This window comes from Scomber scombrus, chromosome 7, assembly GCF_963691925.1.
Source record: "Scomber scombrus chromosome 7, fScoSco1.1, whole genome shotgun sequence".
Lineage (NCBI taxonomy): Eukaryota > Metazoa > Chordata > Actinopteri > Scombriformes > Scombridae > Scomber > Scomber scombrus.
Genome location: NC_084976.1, coordinates 7,680,014 through 7,699,357, shown reverse-complemented (window position 1 = coordinate 7,699,357; position 19,344 = coordinate 7,680,014). Strand labels below are relative to the sequence as shown.

The following is a 19,344-nucleotide window of genomic DNA, read 5'->3' as shown; positions in this document are numbered from 1 at the left end:
TTTACAGTAATTAAACCCACAGGCAATACAAAGTGTGAATTTTTGATTCCGACTGACAATGTTGATACTGCTAATTGGTGAGCTGGTGCAGCATCTGTGTGGCACTAAAATAGCTCATATTATCCCTATGATTCCAATAGCCATACATGCAGTTAACCAGCTAGGGGGCTGACTTTGTTAGCTGTCCCATCTGTGATTTTAGCAACACCCAAGACTCTGTATACTAGTCCATATTGTGCTGTCCATCATGGAATGACTTAAAAAGTGCTGAGTTTACAAGCCTACGTGGATAAGGAATAGTGAAGAGATGACAGGAAATGAGTGAGAGAGATGTAATGAAGTCCCCGGCTGGATTTGAACCCATGACATCGCATTTTATGATTGAAGATGTAACCTCTAGGCCACAAGGATACCACCATTGCCTTTAGTTTTGAAAATGTCTGATCATTTGCTATCACTACATCTGGACTAATAGTATAGTGACATCTGTTGGGAATAAATGCAAAACCTAACAGCAAAACAGGTCCTCCAAATGTTGACTGTTGAAAGAGGGAAACACGTTTGTATCAAGGTTTTAGTGCCCTTAAAAGTTTTTCAGACCTTTGTGAGCTTGTCAAGATAGAAGTGCGACAACCGTACATAGGATTAGGCATTCGAACATATCGAAGAAGAACTGGATAACATTAGTAAAACGGATAAAGAGCTTTAAGAGCGTCACTTAGACTTAGAGAAACCTCAAAAGTCGTGTAAAGGAAGTAATCGTTTTAGTCAGCTGCAGAGGCCTCACTATCTTTGTCTCATGGTAATGCGGATGCAACGCACACACTCACACTGACAGTGACACGCGGAGGATCTCTCTGGCTTATCAGACTGCCAAAGCATGAGTGAAGATGCAATTTAATGCTGCGAATCACCTCTGTGTTTGCTGAAAAGGACACTGGTGTTTACTCAAGGGGACAATAAGAGGAATAAATATACAAGGATAGTATATGTCAATTGCAAACTCTTTCTCTGGGTGGGGTGTGGTTGTTCATATTGACAAAACAAAATTAACTGGAAATTGCAGAATTCAAATTAGTGGTATGGAGTAGAATCTTTTCAATGCCTATGGGGAAAAGTGGGGAGGGGCACAGAGTGAAGAGAGTGCTGTAAATTGGCATCTTCTCGAAGCCTCTGTAAAAATGCTGGTTGTCTAATTTTGGCAAAGTTAAAAGAACAGGTGGTAATTGGAAACAATCACTCAGTGACTGAGCTTGTGTGACACCGGAGGCTACGCACAGAGGAAATGGAGTGTCTCAAATATTTCTGGCATCATGACAACTTTTCAAAATGAATTTGAATAAGTATCGCTTCAACATTCATTTATCAGTGAAATTGGTTGAAGAAATCATGAATATTGCATGATAGATAAAATAGCACTGACTCTCTGCTCCTACATGAAGAGAATGCGTTGTATTTAATCTTCCCACAATGCGCGATTTTACAATGCATGCTAAAAATATATAAGAAAAGATAATTGCTGCTTAGATATCTGGCATTCCCACTTGAAGACAATAGTCCAGATTAGTTGCGCTCTGCTCTTCATCGTGAATTTGTTGTCAGATTAAGACGGTAAATGGTAGTTTGTGAGCTTGTTATTATTGTGGTGAATGCAGGTGGTTTCCTCCCCCTGCATTTCCTGTTGCATCTTTTAAGTACTTTCCCTGCTAACCAAGCCAAGAGTGAAGTGCCACAAATCTATAATTAGCACATCACACTCTGAAATGACTCCTTAACGAGGGAAGGGCTGTCAGCTATAGCAAAGCCAATTTAACATAGACACCCAATTTAGAGTTTTAGGACAAGGTCTCGGGGGCTCGTTGGCCAAAGTGTGAGCTCACTGAAGTATCAGCTTTTTAGTCTAGGGATTATCCACTTTTTCCTCCTCTCCAAGTTCTTGCCGAGAAAAAATAATTGCCTCTTCGCATGAAACATAGAGAAGAATCTCATCCTATATGCTCATGAAAAACACCACTACTCTGCCACATCTTATGGTTTACGGTTACCCCTTTGTGAAAGACGAAGATCCCTGCAGATTGTTGCTTTGCTGGGAGTGCCGCACATCTTTTCTTCTCGCTGTCCAGCTGCCCCAGGCTGTTTCAGCTAAGATAACTGTGGTAATAAGCTGGGACTTTGTCAATTGTGGTGGGGGGAGGAGAGTAGATAAGGAGCGTCTCAAAAGCTCTGAGTGCGACGGAAATTCCTCATACACCTTGCTTGCGCAGGGTTCCTCCCCTTTCACCCTAAAGGTGCATCAGCTTGAGTGTGTCCACTACACTAAATAGAGGTACAAACACCTTCAGATTGTGCCTGAGCTGTGGAAATGATTTCTGGCAGCAATAAAAACCCTCAGTAACTTTTCACCCTCTCTTCATTGCACCAGCCGACTGTCAGCAGAGAGGCAGGTAATTAACCGAGCCTCCACACAGACAGACAGGTTTTCTCTCGGTCCTGTAGACCTGCACACACATAGAAGGCCATTACTCTGCCTGGAACAGGTAGGGCATCAATCAGTCTGTCATGAATTAAAGCGGGGGGGAGGCATTCCTCACTTGAACATGAGATGAAGCCTACTAAATGTCATTCTCAGACAGACGGGGGTAACTTCCAGTCAGGCTTCAAAGAGGAGATTCTCTGTCAGTCTCATGTATTACACATAAAAGCTTCTCCATCTTGTCACTTTGCTCTTAAAGGGCTTAAAATGGTGTTTGAACATTGTTTTAAAGTTTGCTGTGACTTTTAGGGGCCAGGTATCCTGTCAGGTGAGACTAAATGTGACCTTTGTTGGATTTTAGGTAAAGTAGATGAAACAGAAGCAATTAAAGTGGAGCGAGCTACCAGAAGTCAGTAAAGTGATTAATTAAACAGAGCAGCTGAGCAGAACAGCAGTGGTAGTGTCAAAGGGCATTTCATAACAAGGGAAAAAGTCTTGGCCTTTTAAATATGAGAGTTTTTGGAAGACTATTTCAGGCTCAATAAAGTTCCAACTTATTAAATGTGTATGCCAAGTACTCGCTGCATCTTTTGAGATTTGTACAGCCGACTGAAACACAGGAAAACTCAATTTAGCATGAAACATCTGTTCTATTTTTCCATTTCCTCCTCTCGTTTTCAATTCCCTAACTTATTTAAAAGCATGGCAAGATCTTATTTTATTACTTGTTAACTATTACCGTTTCAAAACACCTGTGTGTAACATTTTGATTGTAAGGGTACTATTTTAGATCTACTAAATGATCCATCAGCCCTGCCTAGAGAGCAGAGTAGATTCTGATAACCTCAAAAACAGCGAGGCAGGACTCGAGAGGGCTTGACAAGCAGTGGGTTTTGAGATAGAAATGATAGACCGCCTTAGAAAAAGGGAAGAACTGCTTTGCAAATGGTAATGAAAGTTAAATGATAGACATTACTGTGTGATGCTTTGCCCTTTGGGGTGGGATTAAAGAGAGATTTGAAAGGTAATCACTTATGTACCGGCTACTGTTTTGTATAGTTGAAGATTTCAAAAATGATTACACAGAAAGCAACATAAACAAGTTTAACATCTAGTCTAAAACTAGTTAGCCCATCTGTTTTCTTCCCATTGAGCATGCAACTTTAGCCAAAGTCATCCCAACTTATTACCAAAGGTTTAACACATATTATTAGGAAATTATGGTCATTTTTGAGTAAAGGCCTGTTGTCCTCCCAGGTCAAAATTGACCCGAGGACAACAGGAAGATTGGTGTAATTACAGCCTGTCTTTTCAAAAGACAATGCTTATATCATGCATCTAAATTCCTTTCTTTAACCTTTAGCAGAGTTAGCTTATTCCAATCAGTCTTACCCTGCATCTGTAGATCACAGCTACTATTGTGCACACACAAAGTGAAGGTCTATGTGTACAAGAAATGAGCTCAGTTGTCTATAGGAAACTAAAATCAGCAGGTCATTACGCTGTGATGTTAATGTGCTGCTGCCGACTGTCCTCAGTTCAACCTTAAGGGATAAATTCTATCTTAAAACAGTCAGGTGCTCATATGAACGCTGATTGAGGTTTTCCTTGCTGTGATCATTCCTCCTGTTCATACTGGTTTTTTAAAAGGATGTGCACTCAATTTGGTGCCAAAATCCACAGTGTTTTAGCACAGTCATTTTGTGCAAAAAGTTGATGTGAAGTTTATATGAGTCTTCAGCAGTCTGAGTTAGTCATAACAAGTGAATATCTGCCACATTTACAGTCTTTTTAGCATCAAATTCCCTCTTTATTTTCCCCTGTTGAGCCATGGTGGAAGTATAGAAACAAAAGAGGGACTTGAAGCTTGATACTAGCTTCACGTACATTTTTAAATACATTTTTGCACAGAAAAAGAGGACTGTGCATTTTGTCCCCCATCACTTACATTGTATATGCATTATGAAAGGATCTTTTAAGTTATTTGGGCACCTGTCTAATATTTTAACACAGACTTGAAAAATTGTGAATCCATCCTTTAAATATCTTTTGAAGCTTGGTCTGCTATTGTTCAAATTGTACTTGCACTTTTTATAAGCTTAGGAGCTCTGTAAGCATATAACTGCAACATATTTATCACATCATTGCCATTATTCTGACATATGAATGGACACAACCCAAAACCTGTAGCCTACAAAAGCCAAACAAACAATGAAATGAACTACTGTTTTCAAGGCACCCTTAATTAGATGTCCCTGGTGATCTATTACAATGAATTATGCAAATGAAAATACTAATTTGGTGAGGCAAAATCACTTTCTGATCCAAGTAATCTAAAAACTCTGGCATCCACCTGGACAAAGATAATCTTCTGTCACAATACTTATTTAAAGCTAGAAGACAGAAGACTATTTCTTACCCAAAAAAATGTTCATATGAGACACAAAGCTGAACGTTGTTGACAGCAGTCTCTGGGGGGAAAATGGGATTCTACTCGCAATTGATTACCAGATAACCAGTGAAGCAACACACAGAATTATTGCTGACCCAGAGATACAGTCTGCTTGAGTGATCAAGAAAAGGATGGAAAGACAGAGTAACCTGGGTGACCAGACCTTTAAAAAGGTGGCATTGGGGGATACATCACCCCAGATACAGGTGACTTTTTCTGTTAGATTTATGACATGATATTAGGGTTGTTGTTTTGCAACTTTGGCTTTGCTTTTTGTTGATACTTTGCAAGTAAAAAAGTCATAAGTCACTGTTTTTGGCAGCCTGCAGCAGGTCTCTTTCTTTGGTTGCTCTGCTGCTCCACAATCCTGCTGCAGAGAAGCATCCCCACAGCAGGGTGCAGCCACTGCTTAATTCATAATGGGCATGCAGTGCAAAATGTAATTAGAGGTAATGAGAATATGTTCAACAGTTGCCATTCTCCCATGGATGATGCTGGTTGACCTGAAGAAGCAGTATTAATTTCACATTATGCCACATCGCCGAGCCCAGACTGAGACCATATATCCTGCTGCATCCAATTTCATATCCATCATTTTCATTTGGACATGTTTCATGACTTGCTGATGATAATTTTATTTAAAATTTTACCAGGTTGTGTTGGTTTTTCAGCCAGCTTGATGCTGTTTCAACTGGCAGTTTGATGCTGTCGTGATCCAGTTGTTAATTATTCACAATGGGGAACCTTCACTCTTGTAATTACGCACTTCTTGCATCCATTTGGATCACAGGTGTTGATTTGAGGATACCAGAAGGAGACTTGTTAGCTGTAAGTACAACAACCTCTCCCATTGGTGGTTAACAGAAACCTTCTGGCTGCTTGAATTTCTAATGCAGATCACTTTTATTTGTGTTTTATTGTCTTACTTGATATCACAGTGACTAGTGACTCTACTCCCCCCAATACCCTCAAACATATCTCATATAAATGTATTTATTCTATTTCCTCATCAATTCTTCAGGTGAAGTAATGAGATATACATTGTTCAGTTAAATTTGAATGTAAAACACCATCCTCCAAAAGTTTGACATTTTCTGAAGTATGTCACACACTATTAAAAGAAAGTAGGATGTTGTGACTTTGGGAACATGTAAAACCATATACGCTGTGTGAAATTACATGGCCTTCATTAGTTTTTAGTTTTTGTGAGTCTTGCAAATATTGTTATTACATAACTCATCAAGCACAGGAGATCAGAGAGACTCCCTTGACACATTTACTAATGGTTAATGCCTTAGATATTTTTTGGGTGGTTCATGATCATGGCAAGGAGGGATGAGGTTGTTGTCTTTTCTTTCTTCTTTTAGTTTTTTAGTAGGTCTAAGTATCTCCACAAGTAGCACTGAAAGGATCATCATGGTATAGGACTGCATTTAGAAACAAACTAAATATCTCTTCATTCAACCCCATTTCAAATAAACACTATTAATGTGTGTTTGCGTTGCATAACACATTTGGAATTACATATAGGCTACATAACTGGGCTTATGAGTAATCTCTGAACAAACTATACATCCTGTAGCTCCTGAATGGAAAACTGCATTTACTGCTGACCACCCTACTGAGCTGAAAATGTTTACAGTTCAATGTTTTCATTTTTCTTGAAATTGAAACAGCCTTACATTTCATTAGAAAATGACAAAACCATAAAAGGCATATTTTTTGTGTGTTGTACTATAAAACATGGACCACTTACATGCCTATCCCAGCTGTTACAGATCCCCAAAGAGGGAACAATTGACTGCAGTGCAGTGGCAGTACAGGCATTATAATAATTACAAGTGGGAAAAACGCTTAATGGCTGATGACAAACCCAGTTATTTATTATTTATGAAATACATTTTTTTTTCAAAAACTAGAGGAAAATATCAACAGGAATGTGTATGTGTGAAGACTGATAATGATAAGGAGACCACACTCATTCTGCTATAGCCCTCATTAAGATTTGATCCATTAACCAACACTGCCGCCGTGTGGCGTCACTGAGTACTGCGTTTAATGAAGGGGTAGGAACCATTGTACCAGCCATTGTTTCCTCTCGGAATGTAATGCCGAATGGTAAAATCAAAAAATGTAGCCGCACTTTGCTGTAGCAATATACCAGGTTTCATTTTTTTTAAAGATAATTTGCTTAAAGCCGTTACGTAAACGTAGAGTTGAGCTCATAGAGAGTGGCGGGTTTGTGTTTGGTGTAAATGTGTGTTCACAGGTAGCTGAGCTGTTCTCATCTTAACTTTTTCATGTGCGCAACAACAAGAGTCTGCAGACGTCAGTGGGAACATTGAAGAGCTCTCTTCTTCTCTCTCAGGTGTGTAAGTTTGAACAAATGAAGCCCTGAAGTTACTGTAGCTAATGTTACTGTCTGCTACACTACACACTGTATAGCACGCAGTGGTGTAGCACGCCATGTTGGCAGTATTAGCATCAGTCAGCTGATGACAATTAAACATTGTGAGGGTTTTTTTTCTCACTTTGTAGCGCCAGCTTTACTCAAGATTACATGTGTTTTAAGGGGGGCTCAGTGAAAAGTGAAATGATGATATTAACCTTAGTTATTAGCTATTATTACAGTAGTTATCAAAGGGAGATCACGTAGAATTAGCCGGAATGTGTGTGATGTCGTTAAAGGGATAGTTCAGAGATGCAGTAATTTGACTGTTTTTCTCACTTTCCCAGAGTCTAATAAATGAAGCTAATAAATGCCTTAAGACTTTTTATCTATTTGGTATAGTCTGCGTGTATGCAGCACCTCAGGGTTGGTGACAGTTAAACATTGTGTCTTTGCTTGACTCAAATTTGATACACAACGTGGCGTTTCTTCTGCTCGCAGGTTAACGAGCATGAGCAAAGAGTCCAGAATGAGGGCAACAGTGAACCAGAAGATGACAGAGATGGGCGAGCGAGAGAGGTGAGATATAATATCACAAGTAAGCAAGTAGGTAGATTGTTATTTTGGAAGTGAAGACATTGTTTTATAGCTAAGTGCTTTTTCTCTGGCTTATATCTTTTGGTGTCTGAAAGGGAACTTGGACATTTTTCAACCTGCCAATTAGTACTTACTTACATTATCTGCTGGAAAGTTGAGGCTCTGCCATATTTTTAATAAGTGAACACTGAGTCACTTGAACAAGTCTCTGATGAGTAGATCAAATCCACTTCAATAGAAGGTATACAACTCAAGGAAATCTGAGTTGTTTTTTTTTTACATAGAGTTAAATTGGTCTATCCCACAAATTTGCCTAAGTTTGATTGCTGACCTGAAAATAGTGCAGAATCTTCAATATTTTTCTACATTTTACATGTCATAACTCCAGGTTTACATGAAAATATTATAGATTGTCAATGTGGTCTCAAACCTTTGGACCCCAGTGCACATCTGAAAATATGTCTGGAGGGGATCTTTAACAATTGCATCACTGGTTACTGTTAAAGGGGAAATGTGAGAATAAACTAATGGAGAGTTGGCTGGCTGTTAAAGGGTGAAATCGGGCCTGTTATAGGTTCAACAAACAAGAACCAGTATTCATATGGTGCTTTTCCACTACACAGTTCCTCGACTCGACTCGATTCGGCTCGACTGGGCTCTTTTTGCGTTTCCACTAGGGATAGTACCTGGTACCTGGTACTTTTTTAGTACCTGCTCTGGTGAGGTTCCAAGCGAGCCGAGCAGATACTAAATGTGACGTCAATAGACTGCCGGCCACTGATTGGTCAGAAGAGTTGTCGCTGGAAGAGTCATGAGCCGTCCCACACAAGAATAAAACCCAGCATTTTTAAATACCAGCAGCAGCGTTACAGGCTCAATTTTCTTGCTTTGTGTGTGACAAAAAGCCACATACAGCAGCAAGTACACCACTGCCTCCATGTCCTCCATTGTTTATGTGTTTTGTGTCGCGATCAAAACGAAGTCACAGCAGTTTAGCGGAACCATGCTACGACGACCCCGCCCACGTTGAGTAGGTACTTTTTTGTAATGGAAAAGATCTGTCCTGGAACCGTACCATGTCGAGTTGAGCCGAGTAGTGCTAGAACTGTATAGTGGAAAAGCGCCAATAGTGAACTGATACAGCTGCTCCTAGATTATACTCCATCATTCACATATTCTTTTTTCTAACTGGCACAGAAGAATCATTCTTCAAAGAGTAAATAGAGCATAATGATGCTGTCAACATAACAGAGAGAATATTATTTCTCAGGACCAAAACAATTGATGTTGCCAGCTGTTACTAATAACTTAATTACATTATTAGATAGAAACATGCATTCTGTAAACTCATTGCATTTTGTTGACAGGCTGAAGGAGTTACTGAGAGCTAAGCTCACTGAGTGTGGATGGAAGGACCAGATGAAGGCTCACTGCAAAGGTAAACATTACAGCAGGTTGAAGGTCATTATAACTGGTATTTGCTGAGGAAAGATGCTGTTAGTGCATCTTCATTAAGAAGCTTTATCTTCATTTGTTTCTACATATTTGCTGATAAATAAAGTTGCTGTGATTCTTGTGTCTTATGCATAGTTATATTTCCCCAGTTTTATTATTTTTAATATTCAGCACACTTAAAAAAATATTTTGCATCTATCTAAATATTCAGTCCTTTGACTGCACAACTTTGAGTTGTGTTCACTGGCACATTTTTAATTGTAGGTGGAAAAAAATACTTTTTCCACGCTTGTATATAGATCGTAATCCAAAATGTAGGCCTGTTTTTCATTACTATTTACAAACATTACTGATCGAAGCTTTTTTCAAACATGTTTCCTATATTAGAAAACCTATTAGTCAATATTAGAGTAATAGGGGATTTCCAAACTGGATTCATTTTTTATTGTGAATCAGCGTTTTTGTTTTAATACATAATTTGTGCAGCTTCTTGTCAGCCATGAAATATTAAAGCAGCTTGGAACTGGTTGTTAGAGTTCTTAAAAGCACAAAGAATGAAAAAAAAAGAACATTCTCACAACATCAGAGTCTGTGTGTCATAACAGTCAAACAATCAGTTTTAGATGTCCAAAAGTCATCATGAGGAAACACAGGCACTGAAGAGCAAAACTCATCTTTTAAATTGCTTGAAGGGAAAAATGTAATAAATTAGGAGTATTGTTTATACGTATTTGACTGTTTAAAACTAAAGTGTTTTACTAGAGAATTTTGCTGGCTTTTTTATTTGGATGTTTGAAAAGCCAAATCACTGTCAGTTACTGTGATAATGATATGAGCATAACTTTTCTGTACTGTTCTGTTTTTCTCCACGATACTGCTTCCATCAGTGTCCTCTCTGTGATTAGTTATTAAACTCATTGTGATCAGTTAAAGATTGGTAAAATATCATCTATGTTGTTTTTTTCTATTTGCAGAAGTCATCAAAGACAAAGGCTTGGAGCATGTGACTGTGGAGGACCTGGTCGTAGAGATTACTCCTAAAGGAAGAGGTACCTCAACTTAACTAACTGCAAAAAATCATAGTATAACTCATACAAATTCTTAGTTTCAGATGAATATACTATAATTAAAACATACTTACGTATATTATATTCCATTTCTGCTGAGTCCGTTCCACTAGATGCCACTAAATTCTACACACTGCTCCTTTAAATACATGGTAATCACAGTTACTTGCGTTGAATTCAGTTGTTTGATGTTATACACTCAAAGACAGCAGGAGCCTTGCTTTAGAGGGATCAGGTTCTCTCCATACTAGAAGACACAGAGGTGCCAGATAATGCAGTCGTGACATGTTATGTTTCTAGTAAGAGATGTGCAAACACAGAAGTTGATCTAATCTACTTCCTGCACTGTATCTCATAATCACAGACATCTTCTTCTATTTCAGCTTTGGTGCCAGACAGCGTCAAGAAAGAGCTTCTGCAGAGGATAAGAGCTTTCTTAGCTCAGCACGCCACATGATTTAGATTCACTCACACCACCTGCCTATACTTTTAATGATATAGAATATTTTATAATAAATCATGTTGCTTGAACTGTGAGATCTTCTTTTCATTCTCTGTGACAGACTGACACACTTGGTTATTTGGTTGAGTCTTTACTAATCCTGTGACTGTAGTTGTTGCATACGTTTTTTTAATGTTCTTGCACATTTAGCTTCTCCTTTGTGTATGCGTTATGCTGCTGAAATAAAGGTTTTGATCTATCGGAACTGAGTGTACACAGTCAATTTCTAAACACAGTTTGTATAATCCTGTCAGGATGTCTTGACGGGAGTTTCAAGAAGTGCCTTATCTGTCTCATAAATGAAAATAAAAACATTGTATCTGTTTTTTACTGTATGAATAGCATAGTCACTACTGCTGTGGATTTCTTCCCCTAAGTTTATAGCAGTCATTTGTTTTCACTGGACATTTAATTACATTTTTTAGGCTGTAAGCAGGTGCACAAATAGTTGATAGTATTTGTCCCACTGTAATACAACCCATAAAATCAGTACTTAAAAACATTAAATTAAATATTGAACTAATACTCTGTCCATAAATGAAGCTGTATTAAAGTATTTGTACTGCAGTAGGTCTGAAATGAGTCCCAGAGTGTCCAGGAAGTCTTCATATATGGTGGGAAACAGGTGGCATAATACCATTTTACATATAACTATCTCCTCCAGCAAAAGTGTAGTAATTTTTCCAGTTACGTAATTCAGTATAAAATGAATACAATAATATCGTACATATTGATGGGACGTGAGGCAGGAAAAGTGTTTCTCCCTTGCCCTTCACATCTAAATGAGCAGCCTTTTCTCCAAGTTGTATGTCTAGTGTGACTTTCCAGGTATCAACACAGCAGGCAGCTTCACAGATGGAATCAAAGCAATGATGTGACAAATAATTCAGTGAACTGGAAGAGTTGACAGGAAAAGCTGTGAATTAACATCCTTTGATTTAAATGTGTTAGCTCTGATCCTGTAATGACAAAGTTAGCACTGCTGTACTTCCCAGAATAACAGCACGTTCCCAACAGAGGAGAAGCCGGGGGACGGAGTGAAGCAGATCCTGACAAGATAAGAAGGAGTGACCCTGTTCACACGGAGAAGTGGATGCACCGGGGGACTCGCTGCTTTCACCAAAACTGGTCGTCAGAGAGGCATGAGGTTGACAAGTCCAAAAAACATACTTACACCGTGGTGAGATGGAAAATCAAGGCTATGAACTCTCTGCAGGTCCTGATTGTCTGAGTGCACGTTCTTGCTTTGATGCTGTCGTGCAACTTCAACGACCTCCCTATCAAGTCAATAAAAAGGGGGACTATTACAGGAATATTTGGTCCTGAAGCCGTCTTTGTTTAACGTTTTTCCATCCTCGTGCTTGAACCACATCATTTTGTTTTGTTGAAAGGTCTCTATAGTTACACACGTACAATGCTTAATTGGTTATGGATTACATTTGGAGAGGCCGTGAACCCGAAACAATGCACCCCTCGGCACGAGTTGCACATTAGTGGGTAGTGAGTGAGTCTGCGCCGGTCACCCACCCAAGACAGAGAGTGTGTTTTCTTAGCCGAAGGACCTGCTGTGACATCAGCCCAGGTGACAACATGCTGATATACAGTGTTGCTGGGGAGGCCAAATGTAACGCACCCCTCCAGCCCAGGCACACACGCTCCTTTAATGGCCTACATCAATCCCCATGTTATCAGCAGATCTCCCCAAGCCCCCACATATAAAGAGGGTTCTGCACACTGCAGCACACCGCAGACCAGCGCTGGATAGAATTACCAGTGATGCAATTTATTATCATACAGATTTTTATTTACTTTCTCACTCTCCGTTCTCGGCTTGTCTCCATCACTCAGGACCTGCACAGCTCTGCCGAGGAGCTGTACAGTAACCAGATGACTCCGCACATCATAAAAAAGCTAGAGACGTAAAAGTTGTGCAAATGTAAGTGAAAACATGAATTTTTGGGAAAAATCCCGTTCTCCCGTTCTTTGGCTTAGTATTGTACATCTTGGATGTGGCAGGAAGAGATGCAAACAAACCTAAAACAGCTGTTTTGATGATCACAGCAGCAGCTGATAGTGAGGAAGCCTACATCCTGCGAGGCAGCCTCTGAATGAACCAACATAAGTCAAGCAACAACAAAGGGCGAGAGTTCCCTTATTCCACCAAAGTCAATATCAAGCTGTGTCTGAGCAGCACGTAATGACATTTAAAAGAAAAAAAGACAAACATGTTATGTGTGCTCTTGTGTGCATGTAGGTAGGTGTGCACAGATATGTTCATCACCCCTGGAATTGGATCATTTCAGCATGATAGCAGCTGTGTCAATAACCGACGGAGCCAAAAGTGTGGCCCTGTGTGCCGAGTCCCATAGGTGCTCTGAGGTCCTCTCTCTAGTGAGATTGGCAACATCCAAAGATCATAAACACCTCCCTTACTGTACAAACAACTGAAGAAAAGGCAGCACAGGATGGAAACAGATGTATGGAAACAGATGTCAGGAACGTGGTCATATTATAAACAAATGTTGGGAAATGATGATGTTATACCATATTGCCTTATTTGGGGTAACAGTGCACCTGCTTCTGGGGATAATAGTTTAAGAAGTGTCCATGAAATACTGTATCTGGAGCCCTGCTCATATGACACTGATAGATAAATCTCTCTGTGTTTACAACCATATATCTGACATTTCTAATTTACAGGACACAGCTATATGCTTTTGTGTCTCATATATCTCTTCCTATCTTTTTTCATAATGGAAAGGGCACTGACATTGCATAAGCAGACAAAGGGTCAAAGAGGGTGTTTCAAAGCAACAAAAAAAAAAAGGGGGCCATGTGCGCCTACAAATTCCCAAGACCCGGTGTGCAGTTGGCCCACTTTACTGTCAACATGTGTGAATGCCATGCTCGATAAATTTCTCTTTGAATTCCCTCACTAGAATTTATGAGACATGCAACATGGGGTTGCAACTTGTTTGAAGCCTACACACTTGCAGTATTCGATGCCGTTTACATTCTCATTTTGAGGGGTAGAGGAAAAAAAAGGAGAAACGGGGAGAAGTTGGCGTGTAGCATCCTGCAGTGTAAAGAGTTTTAAATGCATTTACACTCTGTTGTGTCTCCTGGGAACTGTTTTCTGCACGCTAATGAGGCTGAGGAGCAAGTTTCATTCTGTTATTCCTGGCATCAACGCACCAGTCACAGGCATACCACTCACACTCTCTTTTTTTTTTCTCTCTCCCCCCTTTTCCCTCTCAGTAGCCCAGTGCAAATAATAAATAAGAGGAAATACATCATCCCTTTTTCAAGCCGAGAGCCAAGACCAGGTCTGCCAAAGTTAACACAAAGCAATCTTAGGTAATGATCAGCAAATGTGTATAAAGTTTCATAGAGCATGACTTCACATAATTCTTGTTTAGATCATGTAGGCTGGCACCATCTCAACTGTGATGCTGCTGCTGTAGGAAACCATGCACACACACGCACGCACACACGCACGCACACACACACACACACAGGCAGACGCAGACACATGCACACACACGCGCGCACACACACACTGTTTTGATTCTCTCATCAGGCTTGTTTGTATCACGCTTAAAAGCAGCACTTCTGTTTTATAAGTGCTTGTAATTGATTTGATATAGTGTAACATTGTGGCAAGGATTAGCTACCAGTCATAAATTGTGGAATTTTAACAGAGGCTTTGCTCATTCCCATTCATTACTGTGCTTAAAAAAAAATAAAAAATGTGTCAGATTTTCCATTCATTTGCAACAACACACATCAGTGGCTCAGATACGAAACATTTCATCATGGCTCAATTGATGAAAACGATTTGCTTGGTGTAAAAAAAGAAAAAAGAAAAGAATAAAAATGAAAACTTCATTGAGTTGTTTTAGGACTCTACCTACAGCACAGCCAGCGTGCAGATGGTGAGCCGGGGGGGTCTCTATGCAACAACACAGAGGAAAGAAGCGAAACACAATCCAGACATTGTTTACCCCTGTTTCTGATGTAAAGGCCACTTACTGTCGTGTCCAATGCCTAACCCTTAATTTTGCTGCCCTAGCCTTTGAAGTGTGTGCATATTTCTGTTTCCTGACACTACCTTTCCTCTCTCTCTCTCTCTCTCTCTCTCTCTCTCTCACTCTCTCTCTCTCTCTCTCCTCTCTCTCTCTCTCTCTCACTCCTCTCTCTCTCTCTCTCTCTCTCTCTCTCTCTCTCTCTCTCTCTCTCTCCTCCAAGCCCCAGCAGTTGATATTGCAACTGGATAGGCCATGTTTCCATGTAGGGGCTCTTTTTTAGGCCTGCTCTGATGATAGAAAACACAAGTGGGGAAGGGGAAAGGAGTGCTGGGCGCACAGATCCACAGAGAGGCCCCAGCCCGGCCCAGACAACGCTGCAGGGGATTAGAGCACACCCTGGCAGCAGAATGGTTTCACTTAAGAATTTCAGTAATCACTTTTAGGAGTGTAATATATAGCTGACCTTCGGCAGCGCCACACGACCCCCCGCTCCCCCAGCCATTTGATCAAAGGAAGCGGCAGTGGCTGTGCAAACAGGCGCTATCAGTGGACTCCAATGGATTTACTGCCTGCTTCTTCTCTCTTGTCTCCCCTGAGTCGTGTGCTGATACACACAAAAACCCAGTTCATCTTACAGAACCTATTTTTCTCCCAGTACTAATTTACGGGCAAGATCATGACTTGAGGGAACTTTAAGGAGGAGGGAGAGAGGTGAAGGGGTGGGTGTGTGGGTGTGTAGGGGTGGGGTGGGGGGGGTTAAGGAGGCCTCAGGGAAGGGGAGAGAGCGGAGGTGGGAGCAGCTCGGGGCCCTTATCCACTGCCTGCTGACTGGGCCGAGCAAGAGCGGTTCTCATCATGGGAAAAGCCCAGTAGGTGCTCTCTTCTCAGCTGGAGCAGCCAAACACTGTGGCCTTGTGCTCCGCAACAATAACAGCAACCAGAAAAGGACAGAGGGCTGGCCCAGTAGGGTTTATATAGTGCCCTAAATCACAGGAGCTCTGACAAAGAAGAGGGGGGGGGGAGGATGTTGGTATCATAGCAACTATTAATAACCCAATACATAGTAGTGAGAACACAGCCGAGGTGTCTCTAAGTCCCTCTAATGCTGCAGTTTAATGTTTTCTCCCCCCGCTTTTAATTAGACTCATGTAGCCTTTCACTCTTAACGTGCCAGCTCATATTACCCAACAATGGCATTTTAATGGTCTATTTTATCGCTACATTCAAGACAGTAACATAACATAACATTTCCCTCAATTATACACAGGCAATTTCTGTAAACATTCCTCAATGAAAAGCAGAAAACAATGTCAACATGTTGACCTTTATGTTTTTATAGGGAAATGTCTTTCAGCTGGTTAATCCCCAGTAATTTGTAATTTGTGAGTCATGTGCTCTGTTGCAATTTCATGCTCTTGTTAAAATGTTTCTTGCAGTACTGTACACGCTGCGTTCGTGCTAAAATTGTTGTTTATTTTGTTTGGTTAATTTAAGAGAGACAACAACAACAACAAAAAAAAAAGATTTATTTGTTGTGTTTCCATTTGCCAGTAATAGTTACAGAGCAGTAAGTACCTCTTGTGGCCAGTTGAGGGCATCACAGAACAGGTGACGGAGGAGAATCAACGCTGTGTGTATGAGGAGATACAGAAGGTGATTCAAACCACTTATAACTGATAGCTCATTCAGAAAACTTCCCATATAGAATGAGATATGTGTGTTGTCAAATACATATTCATATGCCCTTTGAATGATCCAAACTCTAAAAAAAAATATATGATCCCTCCCTCCATCCCCCTTTCATTTCAACATTCTTGACAGTTAATCAGGTGCATAAGAAGACTGTAATCATAAGGAATTGAAAGCTAATGACAAAACAGACATGAGTTCTTTGGCTGGCATGTCAGGGAGTGTTTATGTGACTCAGTTGATGACAATGCGTGCCGTGTCATTAAATGATCGCAGGAAGTCCTGTGCTTTTATGAGCTTCTTAGTCAAGCTGGGAGGGTGGGGTGGGGGCGGCAATATTTCCTGATTCGAAGACGTGAGAGCAACTCACCACATGTTCTGTCTGTCTCGGAAACAACAGGGAAGGACCCAAACAAAACCTGCTATGCGCTATAGCCAAGGCCCTAAAACACAGACTTTACCCTCCCTCTCATCTCTGAGGGTCACGGCAGGTCAACTTTGTACAAAGTCTTTTTTTTTTTTTAAGGGCCATGTGTCATGGGAAGAAATGTGTGCTCAGCTCCTTCATGTACACATTCACACTCACCTGAATCCAGCGTGATGGTTATGTAACCCCTGCTTTTTTTCTGCTTTTTTTTTGTGATGAGGAGGAAGTGAAGGTGCGGGGCATTCTTCCTGAAATATTGCTGCATTCCCCTCATCAGCTGATAAGGTTCCTTGTTTGGAGAGCAAACAGTGGGGAAGTACCTGCTGTAAATGCTCTGTGGCCCTTGGACGTGTAAGTATTTTATGGTGTGACACTGTTATGAGCAGTCTGATAAGTCTGATACCTGACTGCTTGCCATGCCATTACCGTAATACAGCTGGTCATTTTGATGCTAATTGGTACTGAGTCAGTTACAGTAAGAAATAATAACTTCTCGCCTCTCTGGAAAGAACTCTGCTCAGACTGTGATAGTGCAATTGCCTTATTAGCTGGAAGAGCCAGCTACATTAACATGTGGTCAACACTCGCTTTTGGGGAAAACAAGGAGAACTCTGCTGACCCTCATGATTATTGCCTCGCTAATTTTGTGGAACAGTATGCAACTGGGTGGGCGAATAAGCCATCAGGCTTAAAGATGATTAACAACATGTCTATTTTAATTAGCATCACCGCCAAAGCTATTATAACCGTTCCATTTGGCTCTGTACGCTATCATGGCTATCTTCAAGCACCATCTCCTTCACACACATATCCTGTTTTGGCCCTCTGATCGTACAGTAGATATGTGCGGGAGAGCAGGTTCGGCTGTGTGTGTGTATGGCATTGGTTGTGTGAATCAGCTGAGGCTCATGTGGCTGGCCTGGCCTTGCTCCCTGCGACCCAGTGGGGCTCAGCCACCAGCTGCCTAGCACCCACCACACATTCCTGCTTTATTCCCAAGCTCGCCTCCCTCAGCTACACCGGTCAAGACAAAATGTATACCAGCTGCAACATCATTAAGTAAATGGGATCCTTGCACAGTTCTTTAAGGCACCGTATTGAAATGTTAGCCAAATCAGTTCAGTGAGTGTAAAAAGCATGTGTATGTGTAGACAGTAACATGAATGTGCACATGGATATGAATCCAGACACTGAAACACATATTTATTCATCGAGTACAGTAAGCACTTGCACTTGCTCTTATTTTTTAATAATGGTTTTGCTTTAGGGATGTCAGTTTGTATGTCAGTCAATTGGTCCACTACTTTGGTCCAGACTGAAACATCTCAATAACTACTGGATGGATTACTGTGAAGTTGTGTATTCGTGGTCCCCACAGAATGTAAATCAGCCTGTCTTAAGTGATCTCCTGACCTTTCCCTGTGGTTTTGTTGTTTGATGATGTGGTTCAACAAGACTGGCTGCAATTTCAAGGAAATCTAGTTCAGATTTTTCCACATTGCTCAGAGATTGAATCCTAATTACGTTGTTGATCCCCTGACTTTCCATCATTGGGTCAAAATTGTAAATTGTCCATCACTTTTAACCAAGTATAACCAAACACCTGCCAAGCTAGTGACATTCCCATCTGCTTCAAGGTGTATTTTGTGTTTACTACTAATTGGCAAATATTAATGATATGATAAATACTATCCTAACTAAACAACTGCATATTAGCATTTCCACTGTAGGTATATTTGCCTGCTGGCATTAGCATTCAGTTTACATCACCGCTATAACTTAGTATTATACAATCTCTCCAACCTGCTAACGTGGCTGTAGCCTCTTTATTCATTCTTCTTCATCGTTTTCTGTTTTTTTCCTGTCTGCATAGTTAGATTACACGTTAAGTCGGTGTGTATAAAGCACATTAAGCACATTTGTAGGTCCACAAGGTGCTATATAAATCAAATTTACTGATTTTATCATTGTTACACACACATATACTCACCCCGAAGGCTTAACCTCCTGAGATATATATACACCAATATTTGCAAAATGCTGCACACCAAAGTGTCCACGTCCACTACAAACCATCAGACAACACACAGCCAGACATACACACCCTTCCCTCCAGACTGCCGTCACAGCACTCCAAGCACAGCTGTCAAAACGCAGGGACTTCCAACACAACAATAGTGAGATGTCTTGGGAGGACAAAAGAAAGACAGATTCAGGAGAGGAGATGTAGTGGATGTTGAACTGACACCTCTGGACTCCTCAGAT

General features: G+C 40.6%; 1 protein-coding gene across 2 annotated transcripts; it reads left to right on the top strand.

Moving 5' to 3' along the window:
• Positions 1-7,043: 7,043 nt before the first annotated feature.
• eny2 (ENY2 transcription and export complex 2 subunit) lies at positions 7,044-11,140 on the top strand. Of its 2 annotated transcripts, none has more exons than XM_062422781.1 (6): positions 7,044-7,163; positions 7,245-7,293; positions 7,816-7,893; positions 9,279-9,349; positions 10,341-10,415; positions 10,817-11,140. In XM_062422781.1, the coding sequence occupies exons 3-6, from the start codon at positions 7,826-7,828 to the stop codon at positions 10,888-10,890; spliced, it is 288 nt and encodes a 95-aa protein (XP_062278765.1). In that variant the 5' UTR covers positions 7,044-7,163; positions 7,245-7,293; positions 7,816-7,825; the 3' UTR covers positions 10,891-11,140. The 2 variants fall into 2 exon arrangements, with proteins under 2 accessions (XP_062278765.1, XP_062278764.1); XM_062422780.1 differs by having other exon boundaries at positions 7,071-7,089; positions 7,195-7,293.
• The last annotated feature ends 8,204 nt before the right edge of the window (positions 11,141-19,344 follow it).

Coding starts and splice junctions, on each gene's coding strand:
- eny2 (XM_062422781.1), top strand. CDS start 7,826: ATGAGCAAAGAGTCCAGAATGAGGGCAACAGTGAACCAGAAGATGACA. Junction 9,350..10,340: donor GATGAAGGCTCACTGCAAAG/GTAAACATTACA, acceptor TTCTATTTGCAG/AAGTCATCAAAGACAAAGGC. Junction 10,416..10,816: donor GATTACTCCTAAAGGAAGAG/GTACCTCAACTT, acceptor CTTCTATTTCAG/CTTTGGTGCCAGACAGCGTC.